Raw genomic sequence first — 22,517 nt, forward strand, 5'->3', positions numbered from 1 at the left:
GTGTATACATATAGCTGATTCACTTTGTTATAAAGCAGAAACTAACACACAATTGTAAAGCAATTATACTCCAATAAAGATGTTTTAAAAAATAAAATAGAAAATAAAAACAGAACAAAACTAAAAAGAAACAGATACAGAGGACTGATTGGTGGTTCCCACAGGCAGGGTTTGGTGGGTGGGTGAAATGGGTGGGTGGAAGAGGTCAAAAGGTACAAACTTCTGGTTATAAAATAATAAATGTCATGGGGATATGATACAGCATTGTCACTATAGTTAATATTATATTTTATATTTGAAAATTGCTAAGAGAATAAATCTTAAAAGTGCTCATCACAAGAAATAAAATTCTGTAACTGTGTATAGTGATGGATGTTAACTAGGCTTATTGTGACTCTGCAGTATATACAAATATCAAATTATTACCTAGTATATCTGAAACTAATGTCAATTATATATGTCAATTATACCTCACTGAAAGAAAAAAAGCATTAAGAATTTCGAGAGTGACAGCAGAGCATCGAACCAAATGTGAGGCCCTCGGTGACTGCATGGGTCACCCCACCATAAAGCCAGTCCTGCTCAGAGAGTTTAAGTAACTTGTTCAAGGCCAAGTTGAGATTCAAACCCAGCCCTGAGTCTTAAACCCACATCCTTCCCTCAGTACCACCTACACCAGCTCTGCCCTATCAGCTGCCTCGCTGCCCAGTTCTAGTTCTACAGCTCTGGGGCTCCCCGGGGTCCCCAGTGCCCCCAATCAGGCACACACATCAGGAGGCCAGTGATGGCAGAAACCCCAGCTTGCCTCCATTGGCACACAGGCCCCTCCTCTCCCAAGGTTAAACACTGGTGCCAGCTCTGCAGGCCTGGCGCACCTCTGGGGGGTTTCTCTGAGCGCTGGTGCAGCATGGGGGGACGCCTAGGCTCACTGTGATATATGGTGAAAGCTGCGGCACTCCCACCAGGGGCTGTAATTCATAAGTTATGGGTGAGCTTCAAGACTAATAAATTTGGGAGGGAAGTATTAATGACTACACAGGGGCACTGTGAACTTGGCAGGCCCCAAAGCCTGCAACTTTGCCGCCTGGGTTTTAAAAATGATTTGTGCTGGAGCAAGTTTAAACAGAAGCTGGTCGGCATTAGTCTGACTGTGACCCGCTGGCAACTGTAGAGACTGCAGGAGCCACTTCTCCTGCCCGGGCTGAGGCTGGCACTTCCGCCCTCCTGGGCTGCCATCCCCCCTGGAGCAAAGCCCTCGCCCGCCTGAGGGTCCTGAGACTTATCGCTGTTGACTGCAGGTTAATCCCCAGATGGTCTGTGTACTAGTGTGATATGGTGAGCCTCAGGGCCTTCTCTGGCCTGAAGGTCATGGTGAGCAATGAACGTTGACCTTTCTCCATCTCCAGCGTGGCCCAGAGCGCCCCTAGCTTGTCTAGCCATAATTTCTAATGATGTGGAAATCCCTCCCTGGACACAGCTCCTGGTCAAAGAGAGATCAGCTGGGGTGCCCTGTCTCCCTGGCCCATCTGAGGCTGTGAATCATGCATGCCACTTGCTAGCCCCCCAGGCTTCTGCCCTCTGCCTCAAAGGCACTGCCTTTTCTATTGACAGCTCTGGGGGTTGGCCATCAAGTGGCAGACCAGGAATGCGCTGTGCTCTACTGAGTGGGCTGGGGCAGGCAGGTGTGCATCTATAGAGCTGGGAGGTAGGGGGTGTCACAGAGGAGATAAAGGAGAGCAGGGGTGGGATTCCAGGGCTAGATGGGAAGGGCATTTGCAACTGCTCCCAGAGATGCACGTTTGCCATCTTTATGGGAGGCCTGAGTGCCTCGTTCAGTCACACCTCTAGTTTCCGGGAGGGTCAGCACAGACCCCATAACACCCTAGCTGGCACATGCAGCCAGTCACTTTCTCCCTTCTTATTCTGTGTCCCTCCACTTCCTCCTGGAAGTTGCCCACTATGGGGACTGCAGAGAGAGGAGGAACAGGGTGGAGAAGCAGGCACTCGAAGCTTCACAGCACTAGAATGTGTGGGATTATTTTAAAGGCTTGGTTTGTTTGCAGACTCTCTGACCCCCGATCTTGACTCCCTGTGAATCCAAATGTGGCATCAGGTGTCCAGGGTCTGGAGGTCATTGGCTGGAGGATAGCAACGGCCATGCTGTTATCTCAAGAGCTCAGTCTCCTGATGAGAGAGACAGAGAGGTGCTGCAGAATGTGTGGCTGTACTGGAGGTGCTCAGCTGAGCTCAGGTGTTTCAAGGTGGGCTCAGCTGAAGACAGAACAGCACCGGGCAGGCTCAAGCACCAGGTGAGCAGCTGCCATGGGCAGGGCAAGAAAGCAGCCCCTCCAGCCCCCTCTGCTCCATCGGGAGGAAGGTCCTGTGATGGACCAGGAGACTGTAAACCTGCTCCTCCCATCCTTGGAAAGCAAGACAAAGTGGGTAACAGCTGCCACTGACTTCCAGGAGAACTTTCAAAAAGAAGATTCTTATATTCTTGTTATATATTATATTCTTTTATTCTGGATTCCACAAGCACCAACATGGGGAGCTGAAAGCCAAGAGTGGGGTTTGGGAGTGGGCTATTGCCAGATGCCCCCTGAGCTCCGAGAGAAAACCCAGGATTGCAGGACCCATAGGGAAACAAGTGACGTCCACAAGCCTTATTTTGTTCTTCGATCAGTTATGGGCTTGCAGATTACATTCCATGCAACGGACTTTAAGGGGAGCCTGCTGAGGGCCAGGCACAGTGGGCCCCGAAGATAAAGTGTGGGAGGGACCTGGCACACTCGGGGCCTAGTGGGGGGAGTTCGTATAAGGTCTCAAGAGAAGGGTGTGGTGACTGGGAGCTCACTCTGGGACGGGTTTTAAGGATGAAAAGCAGTTTGGCAGGAAGGCCTGTCCTGCCAGTGAACAACATGTGGAAAGGCTCAGAGACTTGCTACTGCGCAGAACACTTCCCAAACGCAAAGATGTTTCACTCAGCTAGAGTGCAAGTGAAGACAGAGTGCAGACTGGAAGGAGATGAGATGGTGGGGGTTGGGGGGGTGGCCAACCTGGGACAAGACCATCAGGAGTCTTATATGCCACCTGTTATGAGTTGAGTCATTGCGTCCTCCCCCTCAAAGTCATATGTTGAAATCCTAACCCCCAGTACCTCAGACTGTGATTTCCTAATTTGGAAATGTGATTGTTGCAGATATAATTAGTTAAGATGAGGCCGGACTTCCCTGGGGCGCGATGGTTGAGAATCTGCCTGCCAATGCAGGGGACACGGGTTCGAGCCCTGGTCTGGGAACATCCCACAAGCCGCAGAGCAACTAAGCCCGTGCGCCACAACGTCTGAGCCTGCGCGTCTGGAGCCTGTGCTCCACAAGAGAGGCCGCGATAGTGAGAGGCCTGCGCACCGCGATGAAGAGCGGCCCCTGCTCGCCGCAACTAGAGAAAGCCCTCACACAGAAACGAAGACCCAACACAGCCAAAAATAAATAAATAAATTAATTAATTAAAAAAAAAAAAAAGAATCGCCTGCCAATGCAGGGGACATGGGTTCGAGCCCTGGTCCGGGAAGATTCCACATGCCGTGGAGCAACTAAGCCTGTGTGCTACAACTACTGAGCCTGCACTCTAGAGCCCACGAGCCACAATTACTGAAGCCCGCGCACCTAGCGCCCATGCTCCGCAACAAGAAAAGCCACCGCAATGAGAAGCCCATGCACCACAACGAAGAGTAGCCCCCGCTCGCCACAACTAGAGAGGGCCCGCGCGCAGCAACTAAGACCCAATGCAGCTCGCCGCAACTAGAGAAAGCCCTCACACAGAAACGAAGACCCAACACAGCCAAAAATAAATAAATAAATTAATTAATTAAAAAAAAAAAAAAGAATCGCCTGCCAATGCAGGGGACATGGGTTCGAGCCCTGGTCCGGGAAGATTCCACATGCCGTGGAGCAACTAAGCCTGTGTGCTACAACTACTGAGCCTGCACTCTAGAGCCCACGAGCCACAATTACTGAAGCCCGCGCACCTAGCGCCCATGCTCCGCAACAAGAAAAGCCACCGCAATGAGAAGCCCATGCACCACAACGAAGAGTAGCCCCCGCTCGCCACAACTAGAGAGGGCCCGCGCGCAGCAACTAAGACCCAATGCAGCCAAAAATAAATAAAATAAATGTATTAAAAAGAAAAAAGATGATACCATACTGGAGTAGGGTGGGCCCCAGGCCCAACATGACTAAGGTCCTTATAAAAAGGGAAGTTTGGACACAGACACACACTGAGGGAGTACACCATGTGAAGAGAAGGTAGAGGTCAGAGTGATGCTTCTACAAGCTAAGGAATGCCAAGAATTACCAGCAAAGCACCAGAAGCTGGGAGAGAGCCTGAAACAGATGCTCCCTCACAGCCCTCAGAAGGAACCAACCCTACCAAGACCTTGATCTCAGACTTCCAGCCTCCAGCACTGAGAGACAGTAAACTTCTGTTGTTTAAGCCACCCAGTTTGCAGTACTTTGTTTCGGCAGCCCTAGCAGATACCAGCCAAGTTGTTAACTCAGAGAGTGATGTGAAGGATTTATGAAAGATGACTGTGTGTGTGTAGAGGGGACAAAGGACTGAAGAGGGCAACTATGGGGGCAAAGCTGAGGTCAGGGAGCCAGCCAAGGTCCAGAGATAAGGAAGGCTGAACAATGCAGACGGAAAAGGGGAATTTTTCACGATATATGTAGGCAGTAAAACCGGAAGGAATTGGTGATGACTCAGGATCTACAAAGTCCTAGAAACCTGGAGTAAAGGCAGGAATCAAACAAGCTACAGCTGAACACAAATGAATGTCAAAATCCACACAGGGGGTACAGAAAGTACGCTGCCCAAGGATGAGCTGCAGGGACATGGGGGTCGACAGAGCCATGTGGGCCTGGGTCACCTGTGAGCTCAGGCCAGGCAGCCACCACAAGGCTCAGGAGCTTTCTGGCCTTGTCACAGGGCCCTCGGGTCCAGAAAAAAAGCAGGGGTGGGCCCTCGACACTGCCGTGGTCTTGCAGCTCCCCAAGAACTGCATGACTGAAACACTGGAATGCTCAGGGAGGGGCAGGACAGCAAGAACTTGGAGAGCTTGTCCCCTGAGGACTGGTTGTGGGAATGCAGGTGACAGTCTCTGGAGGAGAAAATACTCAGAGGCCAGTCTCCGAAAGGATATCTCAGCTGGGAGGGCACCCACCAGGCCTATATATAAAAGCTTCGTCCATGTGGGAGAGGTGGGTGCCGGGGGCGGACCTCAGCACAGCTTGAGGAAGAATTTTCTAACAGGCAGAGCCATTTGATGTTGGGTTGGCATGGGCTTCTCTGGGAGGTTCAGGGTACCTATTCTTAGAGGAAGGTAAAACTCTTGGCAGATATAATAGATGGGATTAGCATATCAGCTGAAGAGCTGGACTCAGAAGTCCTTCCTAGCCCCCAAATTCTACAGTTCTAAGGTTGGAGGGTCTCTCAAAAGATCATAATAGCAATCACCCCGCTCCCCAAAACCTGTTCACAGTGCCTTACAGCCTACAGAGCTTTCTCACATCCATCAGTTCCCCAGACTTCCTGTAAGGCAGACAGAGCTGGAGTGATGAGTCCACTTTGCAGAAGGGAACACTGAAGCCCCAAGTCACAGAGCCGGGGAGTGGCAGAATCTGGAGCTCTAGCTTCTTGCTGCCCAACCTGCCCAGCCCTGCCTGGCTGCCGCTGCCCTGGCAAGAAGCACACAGCACGCCAAGGCAAAGTGGGCCCCAGATCAGGCTGGAGTTTAGGATCCCACAGCCTCGGTTCCAAGCCCAGCACCTCCATTTCTTTTGTGTAACCCCATGAAATTCTCTCGACCTCTTTGGGTCTGAGTTTCCTCCTCCATATGAGAGAAAGGAGGTGTGAGGATGAAATGAAATCACACTGTAAAAAGCTTCTCTTGGAGGAGTTTGATGAATCTTAGCTCCCTTACCTTTAGGTAAAAAAATGTGGACCCAAAAATGTACTCTGAATTATTAGGGGACATCGATACTTTTAAAAATATCTCGGCAAAGTGAAGAAATCCCTTAACCATCATTTTAGTGATAACATTTTCAGGTGCAAGTTGGGGCAGGGAGGACTCAGACATAAGCGTTCAAGGTCAGGCTCCCAGGATTCCCCCGGGGCTCCAGCAAGACCACAGATCTCCCCTGCTGTGCTCCCTAAGCCAAGGCTGATTCCTGGCCTGAGCCCATGAGAACACAGTCTCTCCAAACCTCCCAAAGGCCCAAACCTGACATGGCTGCATCACCAGGTGAGGGTATTTTCACCCCCAATCACGAAATAATATCACCTGACATTTGCAGGACTACTTTGCAATTCTGGAAGCCAGTTTCACCTGCTTCCTGGAGCCTCACAATAACCCTGTGAGGAAAGCTCAGCATTGTTCCCATTTGACAGCTGGTAAAACCAAGACCCAGAAAGGTTAATTCCCTTCTACAAGGTGACACAGCTGGTCTTCTACAGAGTATTCTGCCCTAGGGTATGGCCGGCACTCCCATCTTCACCAACATCACCTGCCCATCAATTTACTACCGTCCCCAAAGCATAGCTTCTGGGTTGTTCTGGGCCCCAGGCCTGAACTTACTATCTGGGCCTTAGTGGGCTGGGCAGTCCAGTAGGAAAGTCCTAGGCATCTGGCTGGAAGCCTAGCTCTGCCATTTATTAGTGAGGCACCTTTGGACAACTTTTCTGGGTCGCAGTTCCTTCATCCATAAAGTAGGAAAGTCAAGCCTCCTGCAGGCGGTTACCGCGAGGACTGGGGAAATAGTGCACGCAAAGCAGCCAGTGGCCCACAGGCATGAAATGAGTACACGCCACTGAGATCATGTCGAGGTCGGGTCAAGGGAGCTTACCTGAACGCTTTCTCCGAGGCTCAGAAAGGTAGTCCCGGGGGCACTGATCTGAGGGTCACCACCACCGCCACTGCCACAATCGTGGGCCGAGATGGGGGCACGGTCCTGCCAGGAGGCGTGCTCCAACTCCGGGAAGCTGTGCACAGAGCCCTAGGGCGGGGGTGGGGACGGGGCTCCCCACGATGGGACTGGGGAGACCGCGGGCGGGCTCACCTTGCGCGGGCTGCAGCTCCTCCACGACGCTCTCATCCGCGGTCTCCTCTGCCCATGTGCCGGCCTCCACCACCTTGTAGCGGCTGCGCGGCTGGCTGAGCACGTGAGGGGCCTGCAGCGCCGCCTCGCGCTCGGCCGCCAGGTCCAAGTCCTGCTGTGCCAGGTGTGCCCGCAGCTGCCGGATCTCGAACTGCAAGAAAGAGCGGGGCGGTGGGTGGTGGGCTGCGCAAGGGCGGGGTCGGGGGCGTGGACCCAGCCCGAGCCCGACGTCTGGGCGCTTTGCTCTTGGGGGAGCGGGGAGGAATGGGCTGAGCATCCAAAGGCTGGAGGGGGCGTTCCTTACAAATCTCCCAACGACACTAGTCGCAAGAGTCTCTGACGTTTCTGGAGACTTTTCCGAGTAATAAAAAACATGTTCCTGTGTCTCACCTCGGATACTGTGTAGTCTGGCCCCATAGTGAAGACAAGATGGCCGTGAGAGGAAGCACAGCCGTGGTTTGCGGGAAGTGCATCAGAGGAAGAGGAGCCAGGGAATGGGATTCGTTCTGGTCACTTGCCTAAACGTGCCACCCAAGAGCCTTATTCTGGTGTCCCACACTGATGATTAGTGGAAGACAGGAAACCCCGCAATATCCAGGGTCAGTGTAACTAGCCGGTGGGAGCCCATCGTGGCGTACTGGGCTGTGCCTGACCCATCTGTCTTCCAGCAATGCCCATATCCCCTCTTCTAGGAGGTGTTCCGAGGGCTGGCCAGACTAGACTGGATTCTAGTTCCAACCCTGCAGCTTACTGCCATGTGTCCTTGGTTTCCTTATCTGTAAAATAGGGGTTATCACCCCACAAAGCTCTCTGAGGACTTGAGGGCTTCATAAAGGCTTTGTAAAAAGCTACACACATTTTTATTTTGGTTTCATTTTTTGTTGTTGGGGAAGGTTGCCTAGAGAGGCTTCCAGATGCCTCTTGAGTTTGTGGCTGAGATGGCTGTTCACACTCTGGGGCCTCCCTGGGCCATCTGGGTGAAGGCAAAGTTTGGGTCTGACACTGAAGGGCCTGGCCACGGGTTCAGGAGGAAGGAGATCTTTCACTGCCACCTAGTGTTCCAAACACACATTGCATCGCTTTTGCATAACCCCACAACCTCCAGTCAAACCCCCAAAGGCCTGAAGCAGGGAGGCGGGTGGAGGAGTCCCAGGGAGTCCCCGGGGCCTGAGCTCCCTACCTAGGAGATTACCTACTTTCCCATGATCCCAATCTCCAGCCCTGGCCCCTCCCTGCGATGTCAGATCACACCTCCAACTGCCTACCTGACAGTAACACAGAATTGGGTCACAGGTGTCACAAACTCAACCTAGTCTAAACAGGACTTGTCACTCTATCCCCACACCTGCTCCTCAGGTGTTTTCATCTCATTTTAGCTGTATCCAAAAAAATGCAATCTCCTCCCTTGCTTCTGCACTTTCCCTTATCCTTGCCATCCAATCTGCCCTCAAGTCCAGCTCCCTAAGTGCTACCCCAAGCCTGCCCACCTCCCTCCACCTCCACTGCCAGCTCTCACCTGGATGACTGCAGCCCTACAGCCTCTACCGGCCATTCGCCAACAGGGATCAGAGGGATTCTCGTAAACCTAGATCAGATCATGTCACCCCCTTGTCCATAGACCTCGGGTGGGAGAAAACCCAAACTTTTACCCTTGGCTTACATAACAGGTGCATGTTCTGGCTCTGCTTACCTGGTCCACTTCATCTCATTCTTTCTCCCTTTACCTCCCGCTGTGACACAGGCCTTCTCGTCATTCCTTAAACACACTAAGTGTGTGTTGGTCTCAGGGTCACTTTCCCAGGGCCCTCTGGTCCCATATCACATGGCTGGCTCCCCCTCTTGAAGGCCTTCCCCGACCCCTGACCTAAGGCAGCCACCCAGGCACTCCATCACATCACTCTGTTTGAATTCTCTACATTGCACTTAGCACCTTCTGATATTTTTGTTTATTTTAATGTTTTATTATTTTTCTTTTGATAAAAGTGAAACACACAGTTGAAGCATTCACTAACACTAGGGTGGCCAGGCAGCAAACTGGCATCGGGGCAACTTCCCAATGTCAGTGTTCACAAATTTTGTCTCTGGGAACACTCAGGTTTTCCCAGAGTTCATCAGCCTCCTGCCTGAGGACACACCTCTGGCTGCCTCTGTGCTGGGAGCAGGGCAGGGAAATGGGGCAGAGGGTCCAGCCATTAGATGAAAGGACTTTCACCTAATCCTCATTTTCAGCCCTGAACCTCTCCCCAGGCCTCTGCCTCACCCAGTGCCCACCTGCAGAGCCCTCTGGTTCAATTTCTCCAGAGGACGAACCTCTTGCCTCTTGTATGACGGGGGAGTGTGGTCTCCTGGCTGTGCAGAACTTGGGAGGGGACGTGGAGGGTTCAAATATTATGTGTACAGACTTCTAGCCAACCCCTCTCCCCTGTGGTCAGCTTCACATTCACCCCGTTCCTCCCAACCTCTAAAGGGTACTGAGGGGGGAATTAGCCCATTTCCCTCACTATCCACCTCTTTAGACACTTTAGTTATAGATTCTCCACTCTGCTAAATCACTCTCCATTTCCCTAAATCCACTGAAATCTGTATCCTCTTTGTCCTGATGGACAGGACTTAAAGAGAGTTTCTTAATTCTTATGTGTTTATGAATTTTTTCTTTACTATCATCTCGGTGGAGTTTGAGGAAGGAGATCAGATAAATACGTGTGGTCGGTCACTTCAGCTGCAGTAGTGTGCTGGTACAGAAAAAAAGAGGCCTGATTTATAGTACATGCTAATCTCTGGTATAAATGCTCCCACCATGGCCAATTGCAAACTACCAACATGATGTCATGCAGAATTGTGAAGAAATGTGCACAGCTGGCTCTCACGAGTCAGTGGAAGCTCCAGCACACCACTGCCACCCTCACCCCTCTGTAAGAGCAGGGATATAGAATATAGAATATAATCTCTGTAAGAGCAGGGATCTTGCCTGTTTTGTTGCTTGGTACACAGAAGGCACTCGGTAAATACTGCTGAATGAATCAATAAATCAATGTGTGAAACTAGTCAGCTTTGCCCAGCTTTTTTCTGTGGTTTCAGGCTGAGCCCTAACTCCAGCCACAAACTGGGCCCCAACCTTAACCCAAAGCTGAGGCAAAGCCTGAGCCCCAAGCTTGGTCACACATTGAGTCCTGACCCAAGTCACATACTAAGACCGCATCCTGGTCACACACTGGGCCCTAACTCTGGTCTCAGACTAGGCTCAGACCTGGATCTCAACAACCTAGTACTCGAATGGGGCCACCGGTCTCAGAAAGTGAGAAAGCGAGGCTAACTTATTATAGAGTGGCCTTCCGTGCAGGGGAGAGGACTCGAGCCACCCTTCCCGCAGCAAGGTCTCAGATGTCACATAGGGCCCATTAGGCAACCTTCCTTAGCTCTGCTGGGGCTGGGAGCCCCTCCTGCCCAGGCTGATCTGAACTTCCCATGGGCATACCCAGCCCACTTTCTCCAAGGCCGCTCATCAGGGCCGGCAGCCCTAGCTAATGGCCTCCTAGGCCACTCTGAACAGATGCATTATTGATAGCTTGTAATTGATACAGAGCTGCCCATGAGTGTCCCCCTGGAATTCAGGCCAGACGCCAGAGGCCATGGCTTGCCCAGCCCCAAGCCCACATGTGCAGACATAGGCATGTACATTGAAATAAGTTTTAGGCTAGAAATATGAACCCGAGTGTATGGTAGTTCCCCCATTCACTCCTTTATTCGTTCATTCACTAAGAAGTCAGGTAAAGCGTGGCGAGGGAAACGTTAAAATTCTGTTATGTGTGTTGGAATGAAACTGCCTCTCCCAGCTTCATAGTGAGTCCTGGGTGGCCCCAGTGACAGGCACTGTCTGCTGCACTGCAGGGAACAAATGTCCCAGGAGAGTTCTAAGGGCTAGCTCTGGGTGACATTTGTGGCAGAGGAGGCACAGTGTGTCCGGGAGGCAGAGACCAGGAGGTAAGAGGTGTTGGGGGAGGTCGGCAGGGGTCACACCAGGCAGAGCCTTGTAGCCATGGTAAGACATTTGAAGGACGTCAGCCCTTATTTAAAGAGCAACAATATACCACTGAAATCTTCTGAACAGAAGGGTGGAGCGGTGGAGGTGGAGAAGTGGTGATTCAGGTGAGCATCTTGAGAGGACTGTGCTGATAGCCGAGCGGGGAATGAATTGGATGGGGGTAAGCCAGGGCAGACATGGGAATACCAGCTGGGAGGCTGCTGCAGCAGTGCAGGCCAGGGATGACCAGAATTTGGACTAGGGTAGAGACAGTGGAGATGAAGATGAAGGCTATTTAGGAGGTAGAAGTGTCAGCATGGGCATGGATTGGAATGGGGGTGAGAGAGGAGGCAACCTGCTTTGGGGACATATTTTTACAAGCTTCATACCCAGAGGGTGTGGGGTGGCTGGATGCTCTGATCCCTCGCCCTGAAAAGGAATGGCTGACTCCTTACGGAGACACTGCAGATGGGCTAAATGGCTCTCAGCTCTGGTCGCTGGCTGTGACGGCCCAGGGGACTGTCCGGATGTTCTAGCTGGGACCCTCAGAGCCTGGCTCCTGATTCCCATATGCTGAACATGGCCACGTGTGCTTCCCCAGTTGATGAAGGGTTGTCAAGGGGGTCCTAGGAGAGCAGGGCCTCTTTAGTCAGATGGGTGAACTGAGGCCCCGTGATGGGCAGGAGGCTTTTGTGCTGGGGGACAGCGTGGGGTAAAGGCTAGGACCACATGGTGCATCAGAGCAAAGCTGGGCCCAGAACCCACGTCTCTGGCTTCCAGCCCCCCAGACCCTGTGTCAGGGAACTTGAAGCCTTATGGAAGAGATGGAAGTGACTCAGCTCAAACAGAATATGGGGGAGCTTGATGGTAACGGGGGCCAGGAAAGAGCAGGAGGGCCCCCATGTGGGGAAAAAGCCAGGGCTGGAGGAGGAGCCTCAACTCTCGGCCCATCACCCCTCCCTCACTCTGACTTTGGTAAGTCTCCTTTCCTCTTTGGGACTCAGTTTCACTGTGTGTTCAATAAGGCTAACGGAGCAGCTGAATTCTGGTCTATAACAAGCTCTGTGCTGGCTCTGGGACTCTAACTGGGAGGGAACAAAGTGCAAGAGCCAGTTAATTCTTGGTGCTGTCTTCAGGGCCGTCCCCTGCTCCTATGGAAATGCCCCACTGTCAGAGAGCCAACTCTTTAGAGAAAGAGAACATAACCCAGAACCTCTAAAATGCATCAACAATGTGTAGCGCACAATAAGAATTACTATTCATGCAAACAAGCAGGAAAAAGTGATCGATTATCAAATCATAAAGGAGTTAGAGAAAAGTATGGGAAAAGATGGACAAAATAGTTATAGCATTTCAGTGGAGAAAAAAAACCTATAAAAAGAATCAAATGAAACTTTTAGGACCTTAATATACAATATTTGAAATTGAGCACTCGGATGGCTTTAACAGCAGACTGGACACAGTAGAAGACAGGGATGTTGAACTTGAGGATAGGTCTATAGAAAAATATTAAAAGTTACAGCCAGGGATTTCCCTGGTGGTGCAGTGGTTAAGAATCTGCCTGCCAATGCAGAGGACACGGGATCGATCCCTGGCCCGGGAATATCCCACATGCTGCGGAGCAACTACGCCTGTGCGCCACAACTACTGAGCCTGCACTCTAGAGCCCGTGCGCCTAGAGCCTGTGCTCTGCAACAAGAGAAGCCACTGTGATGAGAAGCCCACACAACGCAACGAAGAGTAGCCCCAGCTCGCTGCAACTAGAGAAAGCCCATGCACAGCAACGAAGACCCAACGCAGCCAAAAATAAAAATAAATAAATAAATTTATTTTTTTTAAAAAGTTACAGCCAGAAAAAGAAAAAAAGAGAGAGAATGGGGGAACAGAATAGGGTAAAAGGAAAAAGTGAGGCATGATCAGAAGGTCTAACATATGTAATTAGAGCTCCAGAAGGAGACTGATAAGATGGGACAGAAGCAATAAATAAGTGATGGCCCAAAACTTTGCAAATCTAATGAAAAACACCATCCCACAAATTCAAGAAACTCAGAGAACCCTGAGGATAAATACAAAAATCCCACACCTAGAAACCCTATAGTCAAACTGCTAAACACAGATAAGGAGAAACACCCATAGCACTGAGGCTCTCCAGGTTCACATGAGCCTGGGCCTCTGGGAGAGAAAGTGCATGGTGGCTTTGAGGATAAAATGAAGCAAATTTTCCACTGGCAAACTGGTCCAGTAGGGAAAAAAAAGACCATCCTGTGACTTGGGAAGAAGGAAAGTGCAGTCACAGCCCTTCTTAATGCACATTATTAGCTAAGTATTTCTAATCAGATAACCTGACCAGATCTGCTGGGATCCACAGGGAAGCCCTCAGTGTGCATTACTGGAGTGAGTCAGGCCCCTTCCATTGGGCTGGGCTTTTAATGCATGCCCAGGCGGGACCAGACCCCGGGGGCGGGGGGGGGGCAGGGGGGCGGCGGGCACACCCAGCCCATCTCTGCCTTTAATGGTCTGGTTTGTGAAGTACAACTGACAGGGCCTTGGCCTGATCAATGCACACTTTGGCCAGAAGCTCGATGGTATCTAATGCAATAGCAATAATTTTCTTCCATCCTATTAGTGCTGTCTGCACAGACTGCCCTGCCTTCAAACCCATCTGCTATTGGGATGGCATCCAATGTTTATTTCCATTAGTTTCGCCATTGTTGGTAACAATAAAACTCAGGAGACAGTTGCAAACTAATGATTTAGGAGCAGGGTGAAGCTGAATTCGACCTTGGCCCCTTTCCATCCACTGTGAAGATGACTGGTAGTTGGCCATAAATTTAAATTATGGCAAAAGGATAACATAAGTTATTCCTCTGATGGCTAATTTTATCAGCTAAATAGGCCTGTCATTAAAGCTATCGGCTGTTTTACAAATCACTGCCCATGTTTAAAAAAAAAAAAAAATTCACTTCCCACAGTGGGTATCTTGAATAATCCGGGTAACAAAGACTATTGTGCTGAGCTGGGGGCTTGTGGCCTCTGCAAGAAAAGAGGGGGCTCTCTGGAATGAGCCAGCATCAAGCGACACCCCCAGAGCCAGGATAGAACCCCTTTCCTGATGTTCTTGACCTGCTGAAGGGGCTGCTGGCCCTTGAAGGACAGTGGAGTGGACACCGCCCCCCACCTGCCTCCAGCGGGAATGCCTATCACTTAGGGTCCAGGTTATCATCCTGTTTCTTCAGGAAACAGGCCAGGGAGACTTGCATCATCCAGGAAGGATTAATCATTGTGATGGTACCTCCTGCTAGTGGGAAGGGGGGAATGGAGGTAGGAACATCGTGAGCCTATTAGGTAACTGTGCAGGTGACTGTTTTCTCCTTGGGCACTCAGACTACTTTTGTCAGCATCTGGTGCCTAAGGTGTGACTGTGTAACTGAGTCCTCCCACGGAATGGGGGTAGAAACAATGTCACGGCTTTCAGGCCCAACCAGTAAAAATCTTCTATGCACAATTCTCTACCCTCCCTTTCTTAATCCCCTGGCTGAAGGGAGAAAACTTCAAACACTTAGAATAAGAAGCAGCCATGACACAGGAAGAGCCTGGAGGCCAGAGTGACTGTGTGGAACAGTGTCCCTTTACCCCCTCCCCAAAGTAATTGCACTGGGCTGCGGGGTGGGTGACAAACACGCTCCTCTTGTGTTAGGCCACTGAGATGTCTGGATTTGTTTAATGGAGCAGCTTGTGTTACTCATTCTAACAGTGACTTGTACAGATGCCCTATTTCTGGTGTAGGAAAATGGACGCTGAACTCTGAGTTCCACCCCAGCCCTTCCTTCCATGACAAACAGTGAGACACTGGGCAGGCAGCAGCCTCTCTCAGACTCAGCCTTTCCATCTATAAAAGGATTAATAATACCCAGCCTGCCAACTTTGACCATCAAAGTCAAAATGAGCTAAAACACGTGGCAGCACATTTGTAAATGGTCACCATTATATAAATGATTTAGTATTATTTTTGTTCTCTCTCTAGTTTAACATTTACTGAGAGACTCCAGTGGGCCAGACTTTATACATTACTTGAATTAATGTGATATTCACAGCATCCTTGTGACGTAAGCCTTGTTTCCTCCATTTTTCCAATGAGGATCCTGAGGTCCAGGGGTTAAGAGGGTTATTGGTGGAGCTGAGGTTAGACTCCCACCTGATGATTCCCATGGTAAGAGGATGCTCTCCACCCTCCAAGCTTCCCCCACACAGGACTCTTCTTTCAGAGACCACCGCCTGCCCCAGGTCTAAGGCTAACCTAAGGGGCTCACAGAGTTCCACTGGCCTCCTTGCTGGGCCTCAAGTCACCCTAGACTGAGCCCCACCTCCCTGGGTCTTTTGCCAGTGGTCTCGGGGTGGATGGTGCTGAGGAGGAAGAACTTAACTGGTCCCACAGGGCCCAGCAAGGAAGAGAAACAAACTTCGACCATGAGCTGAGTTGGATCGTATTATTTTGGACCAAAAGTTGTTGCAAGGCTTACAGAGCAAAGAGCAAGTTCAATGGGGACTTCAGAATATGTTTTGGAATCAGAGCAAGGTCCTGGGCAGGGATGTACTAAAACCTCAGAAGTGGTTTCTTAAGACAAGTTGGAAGAATATATCACTGCATTGATTTAACCACTGCATCTAAAATAGCTTTGATTTCTGAAGCAGCCAGTACAAAGAAAGAGACAAAACGTTCATACCATCTCTCTGAAGGACAGAAACTAGCACCCCACCTCTGGAATCCATGTGTGTATCAGAGAGATGAATGCCTAAGAAAATTCTGGCTGGATGGGCAGAAAACAAGATCCAGATCCAGAGCAAAATAGAAGTGAAAGGGAATGACCTTCCATCCAAAGGACTGTTGAATGCAGGGGTCTGAGGCGACCTGCTTCCAGCACAGAAATGAGCCATCTGGAAGAAGGCTGCAGAAGGTCAGCCGGGGCTTGGGAAAGGTGAGACTGACCAACAGAGTGTCCCCCTCCCTACCCCCGCCCCAACCCTGGCCCCTCTGGGCTCCTCTTTCCGGTAGGAATCTGCTAAGGGTGAGGTGAGCCCAGTAGTCAGGAGAGAGGAGGGAACGAGGGAATCACTGAATCCTGTCTCCCTGTGAAGACCAGAAGGCCAGTGTGATCCGGGGGGAGGAAAGGGCTAGAAGGAGCTGTAAGAGATCCCTGTTCCATCCTAATCTCCTAACTGGCCTCAGAGTCCTCCATCTGCCAAATCCAGGGGCCCCTCATCTATAACACAAGGGAGTTCTGGGGCACCTTGGTCATGGCCTGTGGTAAGAATGAGACGCCATGTGGCACAGAAGATAAAATGTGCAAGATATTCATGCAAGAAGCTGGCAAAGCATGTCACCCAAGAGTCTCCACAGGGTCACAGTAAGAAGCAATTTAAGCTTTCTAAAAAAGCTAAGATGAATTTTAAAAGAGTCACTTTACAGTGGAGAGACCTGACAAACACTACCTCAGCGTCAACATCCACAGTGATGTCATAGTGACAGAATGTACCTTTGATACGATGGGATGAGAATGGCACGGGACCTCTTTCTACCTCTCCAAAACCCAGAACTCCAATCTAATCACGAGAAAAACATCAGTCAAATCCCAACAGAGAGACATCCTATAAAATACCTGACCAGAACTCCTCAAAACTGTCAAGGCCATCACAAACAAGGAAAGTCTGAGGAAATTTTATAGCCAAGAGGAGCCCAAGGAGACATGATGACTCAATGTCATGTGGTGTTCTGGATGGGATCCTGGAACAGATCAAGGACATTTGATAAAAACTAAGGAAATGTGAACAATGTGTGGGCCTTGATAATAACATATCAATAACATATCAAATAACATATCAATAACATATCAATATCAATATTGGTTCATTAATTGTAACAAATGCATGATACTAATGTAAGATGTTAATAATGGGGAAAAGGGGTACAGGGTATATGGGAACTCTGTACTATCGTCACAATTTTCCTATAAATCTAAAACTGTTCTAAAAAATAAAGTTTATTTTTAAAAAGAGCTAAGATGAGTGAAGTGTTGGCAAATAGTTTTACAAATACCTGCCAGGGAGAGAGCAAGGTGAACGCAAAGTGAGTGTTTCGTTTAAACTGAGCTACACATTTCATTGGAATTTTGGGTAAATTTCAGTTTCTTAGGTAGCATATACAAATTCAGTTTGGAAATTGCTTCATTAAGCCCTAAGAATTCCTGCTAGGAGAGAGAGAGAGAGAGAGCAAGAGTTCATGACAAAGATGCCAGGGAGAGAGCAAGGTGAACGCAAAGTGAGTGTTTCGTTTAAACTGAGCTACACATTTCATTGGAATTTTGGGTAAATTTCAGTTTCTTAGGTAGCATATACAAATTCAGTTTGGAAATTGCTTCATTAAGCCCTAAGAATTCCTGCTAGGAGAGAGAGCAAGAGTTCGTGACAAAGATAGACAGAATGACCTGGAATGGGGTTGGGTGGGGTGGGAGTGAGGGCCTCAGCAAGAGACTCTTTGGAAAAGCTATGGAGGCAGCTGAGGGCAGCCAGGTTTGTGCCTGCAAGAGAAGAGTTGTCCTCAGGCAGTGGTTTAAAGACACCCTGGTGCACCATCTGATCAATGTTTTCACCAAGCCCTGAGAAGTGACATGGGTATAAAAATGTCATAGATCATGACCCGAAGCAAGGTGGGCTGGGGAAGAACACCTTTCACAGATAGGACACCTGGATCTACTCCTGGCTCTAAAAGCCCTCTCTTAGCTCTGTGCTCTTGGGCAAGTCACCACTTCTCAATTTTCTTATCTGTAAAATGGGTGTACGTGGAGAAATGGGTGGTTAGTTCCCATAGAGTCACCATTTATCACGTGCCAGGCTTTAGGCTAAGCAATCGCTCAATCATCCTTCAAGGACTGTATTACTATCCCCATTTTTCAGATTAGGAAAACCAAGGTCCACAGAGGTCCCCTTAGTGCCCAAAGCCACAAGTAGCCAAGCTGGCTTTGCACTCAGGTCTGTCCCTAACATCCTAACCATTCCAGGCACTATTCTCTCAAAGGGTCTAGCCATCCCTGACATTCCACGAGCCAGCATTCACATTTCTTTAAGGGCATTTTTTGCTCAGTCAAGTCCCAAGCCTGGTCTTAAAATCCAGCTGAAAATGAGGTGTCTATTTGCTCCACCCTGTGGAGCGGGCACGGCTCTGGGAGAGCAGCGTTCATGGTTTCTCTGCAGAACCCAGTGACCCAGCGTGGGGCTCTGGCCAGCCCCTCCCGCCTCCCTGGCAGCCCGCTGGGATTCCAGCCCGTCTGGCCCTTTTTTGCTGTCTTAACTAAGATGACAGGCTTCAGGTGTTTTTTAAATTAAAATGGTTTGTTTCTGTTTATCTCTTTTCCAGATGTCACTGCGTAGAGGGAATCTGTCTTTATTTATTGGCTCTTTCCTGTGCAGAATCCAAGGGAGTCTCCCTCTGGCCCAGATCCCTGGGAAGGAGGCCACATATAGAGGGTGACGTGAACCGGGATGGCAGAAATGTGGGGTCCCTGGGGCCTCAGGACGGGGTCACAGTGGAAGCCAGGAGGGGTGGCCTGCCATCAGGGCTTCCCCTCAGCCACACAGCGCGTGGGCTGTTAACACGGCCATGCATTTATGGAGGGCAGATGCGGCGCTGTGTCTGTGTCTTTCACGTGGCCAAACGCAGCGAAGCAGAGCATTCATTTTCCTATTAGACAGCAGACTGAGAGCTGCCTGACCATGCTCTGGCCAGGTCCTGGATGACACTTGAGCTGTCATCTCCCTGACCCCTCCACCTCTCTCTGCCCCAAGCCCAGGCCCCGTTCCCCTTGGGGTTCTACTGCCTCTACCGGGGGTTTCCCGTCTCCACTCCTGCCTCTCCCATCCATCCTCCAAAGGCAACCAGAAAGAGCCACCAAAAACTCAAATCTGAGCAAATCCCCTCCCCACCCCGGGCTTCTAACACTCCAGGCTTCTTCCCTCCCAAATGGATGAAGCCCAAACTCCCTGGTCAGCCCTGCAGCCCTCCCCAAGCCTGCCTCCAAATCCCCCCACTCCCCACCTCTGCTCACACCCTGAACGGCCTCGATTCCCCCAGCACGATGCCCACTCTCGTGCCTCACCTGTCCCCTCTACCTGGTGCCCTTCTCCAGGGGGTCGTGGCTCAATGTCAGCACCTCTGGAAACCCGTCCACCCCGCCGCCCCCAGAGCCCCCGATGTGTCCCTGCTGAAGCATGCATTACACGGGACTGCTGCTGTCTATCATGGGCCTGCTAAACGCCCCGAGTCACCCAGAGCCTCGTGAGGGCAGGGGCCAGTCCTGTGCACACTCCTGGCTGACCAGATGCACGGGTAAGCACGAAGCTGACGCCAACTGCTTCGGGACGGGAGCATTCTTCTTCCCGGCCTAGCACTCCGCGTAGACGGCCCCACTCCCGGGACCCCATGGACAATGTGCCCCCGGGGACTGTGTCCCCTGATGGCCCCTCTTGTCACTCGTAAGCGTTTTGTGCTCAAGTGAAAGGCCATGGCGTTCCCCAAGTAGATAAAGAGATAAATGTCCCCGGGCAGACATTCCAAGGGGATGACTTGGAATACGCGGCCTGCGTGTTTCTGTGGGGTAATTCCACAGACTCCCCACCCCCTCCAGCGCCTCCTCCAGCCACGAGAGCCTGGGGCTGGGGAGCCAGGAGACCCACACGTATGGGGTGCTGGGCTGGGGACAAACACGAGTTGGACGAAGCCTGCCCTAGGGGAGCATCCAGCTTAGTGGGAGAAGCAGCTCCGGGTGCGAACAAGCACGGCCCGCGGCAGTGAGTGCCCAGGACCCTTGGAGGCCGACAGCGAGGGCTTCCGGGCTGGGGGCCCATCCTCGCACACACATTCCCATCACCTTGCGAGCTAGTCGCTCTGTGGCATTCCCACCCTGCACAGCTGGTACCAGAACATTCCCTGCACTTGAGGCTATGTTTCTACAGCGCTTTGTGGCCTTGCTGCAGGGCCCTGCTGTCCTCTGACCTCCTGAGCACCCCAGTCCCCTCCCCTAAACTCCTATAGAAGGGGCTGTCTGTCCCACTCACACGGGAGCGGTCCCCTCATCTTCGGGAGGAAAGAACTGAGGGCAAAGAAGTGTGTGACTTGGTTGCAGTCCTGGGGGAGGGAGCAGAGGACTGGGGGGCTGGACCTTGAGAGAGGCCTCTGGATTCCCAGACAGACCCTCTCCGAGCCCCGGTCGCCCGTCCCCCTGGCTCTGCCCAGCACAGCCTTGCAGGGCCCGTCCCTGTCTCTGAGTCTTTACCACGGTTCCTAGAGGGCAGAGGGCGCTGCTGAAGCCTCTCTAGTGTGTCTGGGGGTCCTGGGTGGCAACTGGCCCACAGCGGTGCCCAGCAACCTCTGTACACGGAATCTGACCCCTGCTTCAGAGACCACCGTGCCCAGAAGACCCTGATAAATGAAGGGATGACTCAGCCGGTTCAGGCTGGAGAGCTGACTGGTCACCACGGAGAGAGGAAAAGAAGCCTGGCCTTAGAGCCAGGGCTGAGTCCGGGCCTGGCTGGGCTGGGCTGGGCACGAGTGATCTTAGAGACGCGTCTCCCCACTCTGGGCCTCAGGTTCCCCATGTGTCTGTGAAGGGGCTGGAGGAGGTCGCTGACCGCAGGGCACCTGCAACTCTGGCACCCTGGGGGACTTTAGAAACCACTAGTGTCCTCAGCCCTGGACGGAACTGGGCAGAACTGAGCGGCCACGCGTTACCCCTTGCTCCTGACAGATCTGCGTCAGTCTCTCCAGCTGCTCGTCCTGGATGACCTTGGCCTTCTCGTACTGCTGGATGACCATCTCCATCTCCACCTTCACAGGCAGGACGTAGGCTGGAAGACAGAGACAGTCCCGTGAAGAGCTTGGCAGCGGCAGGGCTTGGTGGGGGAGGGGCTGGTCCCAGCATCCAGCCAGCAGCAGGCTCAGGTCCAGGTGTGGTTCCTGGAAGATGTGGGGTGGGGGCGGTGGTGTCAGGTACCCAACAGCACCCAGAAACTGTAAGAGGGCTAGAACCCTAACCCATCACGACTAAGATACCGTTTTTTTTCCCTTTTCCATAGTGATAGAAGAACCCTTAATTTTGGCTGTGTGCACAGCTGCCTGGTACGAGAACTATATTTTCCAGTCTCCTTTGCAGCTCTGAGAAGCCATGAGACTACATCCTGGACGACGGGATGCAAGTGCAGGTGTTGTGCAGCGGCTTCCAGAAGCCTTCCTTAACAGGCACCTGGAGTTGATGAGGAAGTGGAAATATTAGAACCCTCCCATATTGCTGGTGGGAATGTAAAATGGGGCAGCTGCTCTGGAAAACAGGAGTTCTTCAAAATATTCAACAAGGAGTGACCATATGGCCCAGTAATTCCATACCCAGGAATCTAAGAGAAATGAAAACATATGTCCATACAAAAACTTGTACATGAGTGTCCACAGCAGCCCAAAGTGGAAACAGACTAAATGTCCATCAACTGACAAATGGATAAATAAAATGTGGTATATCTATACAATAGAATATTATTTGACAATAAAAAGGAATAAAGTACTGATGCATACTACAACATGACTCAACCTTGAAAACATTCGGTTAAGTGAAAGACGCCAAACACAACAGACCACATATATGATTCCACTTATATGAAATGTCCAGAAGAGGCAAATCTATTAAGACAGAAAGTAGATTAGTGGTTGCTTAAGGCTGGAGGGGAATGGGGAGTGACTGCTAATTAATGGGTATGGGTTTCTTTTTGAAGTGATAAAAATGCTCCAAACTTAGATTTTGGCGATGTTTGCACAATTCTATGAATATACTAAAAAGCATTCAATTGTGTACTTTAAATGTGTGTTTTATGGTGTGTGAACTATATCTCAATAAAGATGTGTAAAAAGAAAAGGCAGCTGGGGCTTTCCTTTTGCTTCTTTATCTTCTTCCTCCCTTCCTTCTTCCTATTGGCTGAAATGAGGATGTGATGGCAGGCACTGAAGCAGCCATCTTGAACTGTGAGGGTGGGTGATTTTGGAAAGTAGCCTATGTGCAGCAAAGCAACAATATAAGAGGAACCTGGAATCATGACTTCAGAAGCTCCTTATTGGCCCTGGACTGCCTACTACCTACCTTATTGGCCCAGGCTTTCATGTGGGAGAAATAAGCTTCTGTTTTGTTTTAGTCATTGCTATTCTGAGTCTCTGTTACTCACAGTGGATCCTACTTATAAAAAGACATACAGAGCTTCCCTGGTGGCGCAGTGGTTGAGAGTCCGCCTGCCGATGCAGGGGACGGCGGTTC

General features: G+C 50.8%; 1 protein-coding gene and 1 long non-coding RNA gene across 6 annotated transcripts in view; one reads left to right on the forward strand and one right to left on the reverse strand.

Annotated features, from left to right (window-relative positions):
• LOC129392530 (uncharacterized) overlaps window positions 1–22,114 on the forward strand; it is a 51,097-nt gene extending 28,983 nt beyond the window's left edge. The window contains exons 4-6 of one of the 2 annotated variants that reach the window (XR_008618584.1): window positions 18,584–18,693; window positions 19,353–19,552; window positions 21,298–22,114. This is a non-coding gene — a long non-coding RNA (uncharacterized lncRNA). Of the gene's footprint in view, window positions 1–18,583; window positions 18,694–19,352; window positions 19,553–20,969; window positions 21,035–21,297 lie in introns of those variants that run through there. The other variant, XR_008618585.1, reaches the window with a different exon arrangement.
• The window catches only part of TMEM266 (transmembrane protein 266), a 140,245-nt gene that overhangs the window by 20,715 nt on the left and 97,013 nt on the right, over window positions 1–22,517 (reverse strand). For all 4 annotated transcript variants that reach the window (XM_024128885.3, XM_055088151.1, XM_028495139.2 and 1 more), the window contains 2 exons: window positions 20,954–21,069; window positions 7,113–7,302 (listed from right to left, as the gene is read on the reverse strand). In XM_024128885.3, coding sequence (XP_023984653.1) covers window positions 7,113–7,302; window positions 20,954–21,069 — 306 coding nt within the window. The remainder of the gene's footprint in view (window positions 1–7,112; window positions 7,303–20,953; window positions 21,070–22,517) is intronic.

Source organism: Physeter macrocephalus, chromosome 11 (genome assembly GCF_002837175.3).
Source record: "Physeter macrocephalus isolate SW-GA chromosome 11, ASM283717v5, whole genome shotgun sequence".
Taxonomy (NCBI): Eukaryota; Metazoa; Chordata; class Mammalia; order Artiodactyla; family Physeteridae; genus Physeter; species Physeter macrocephalus.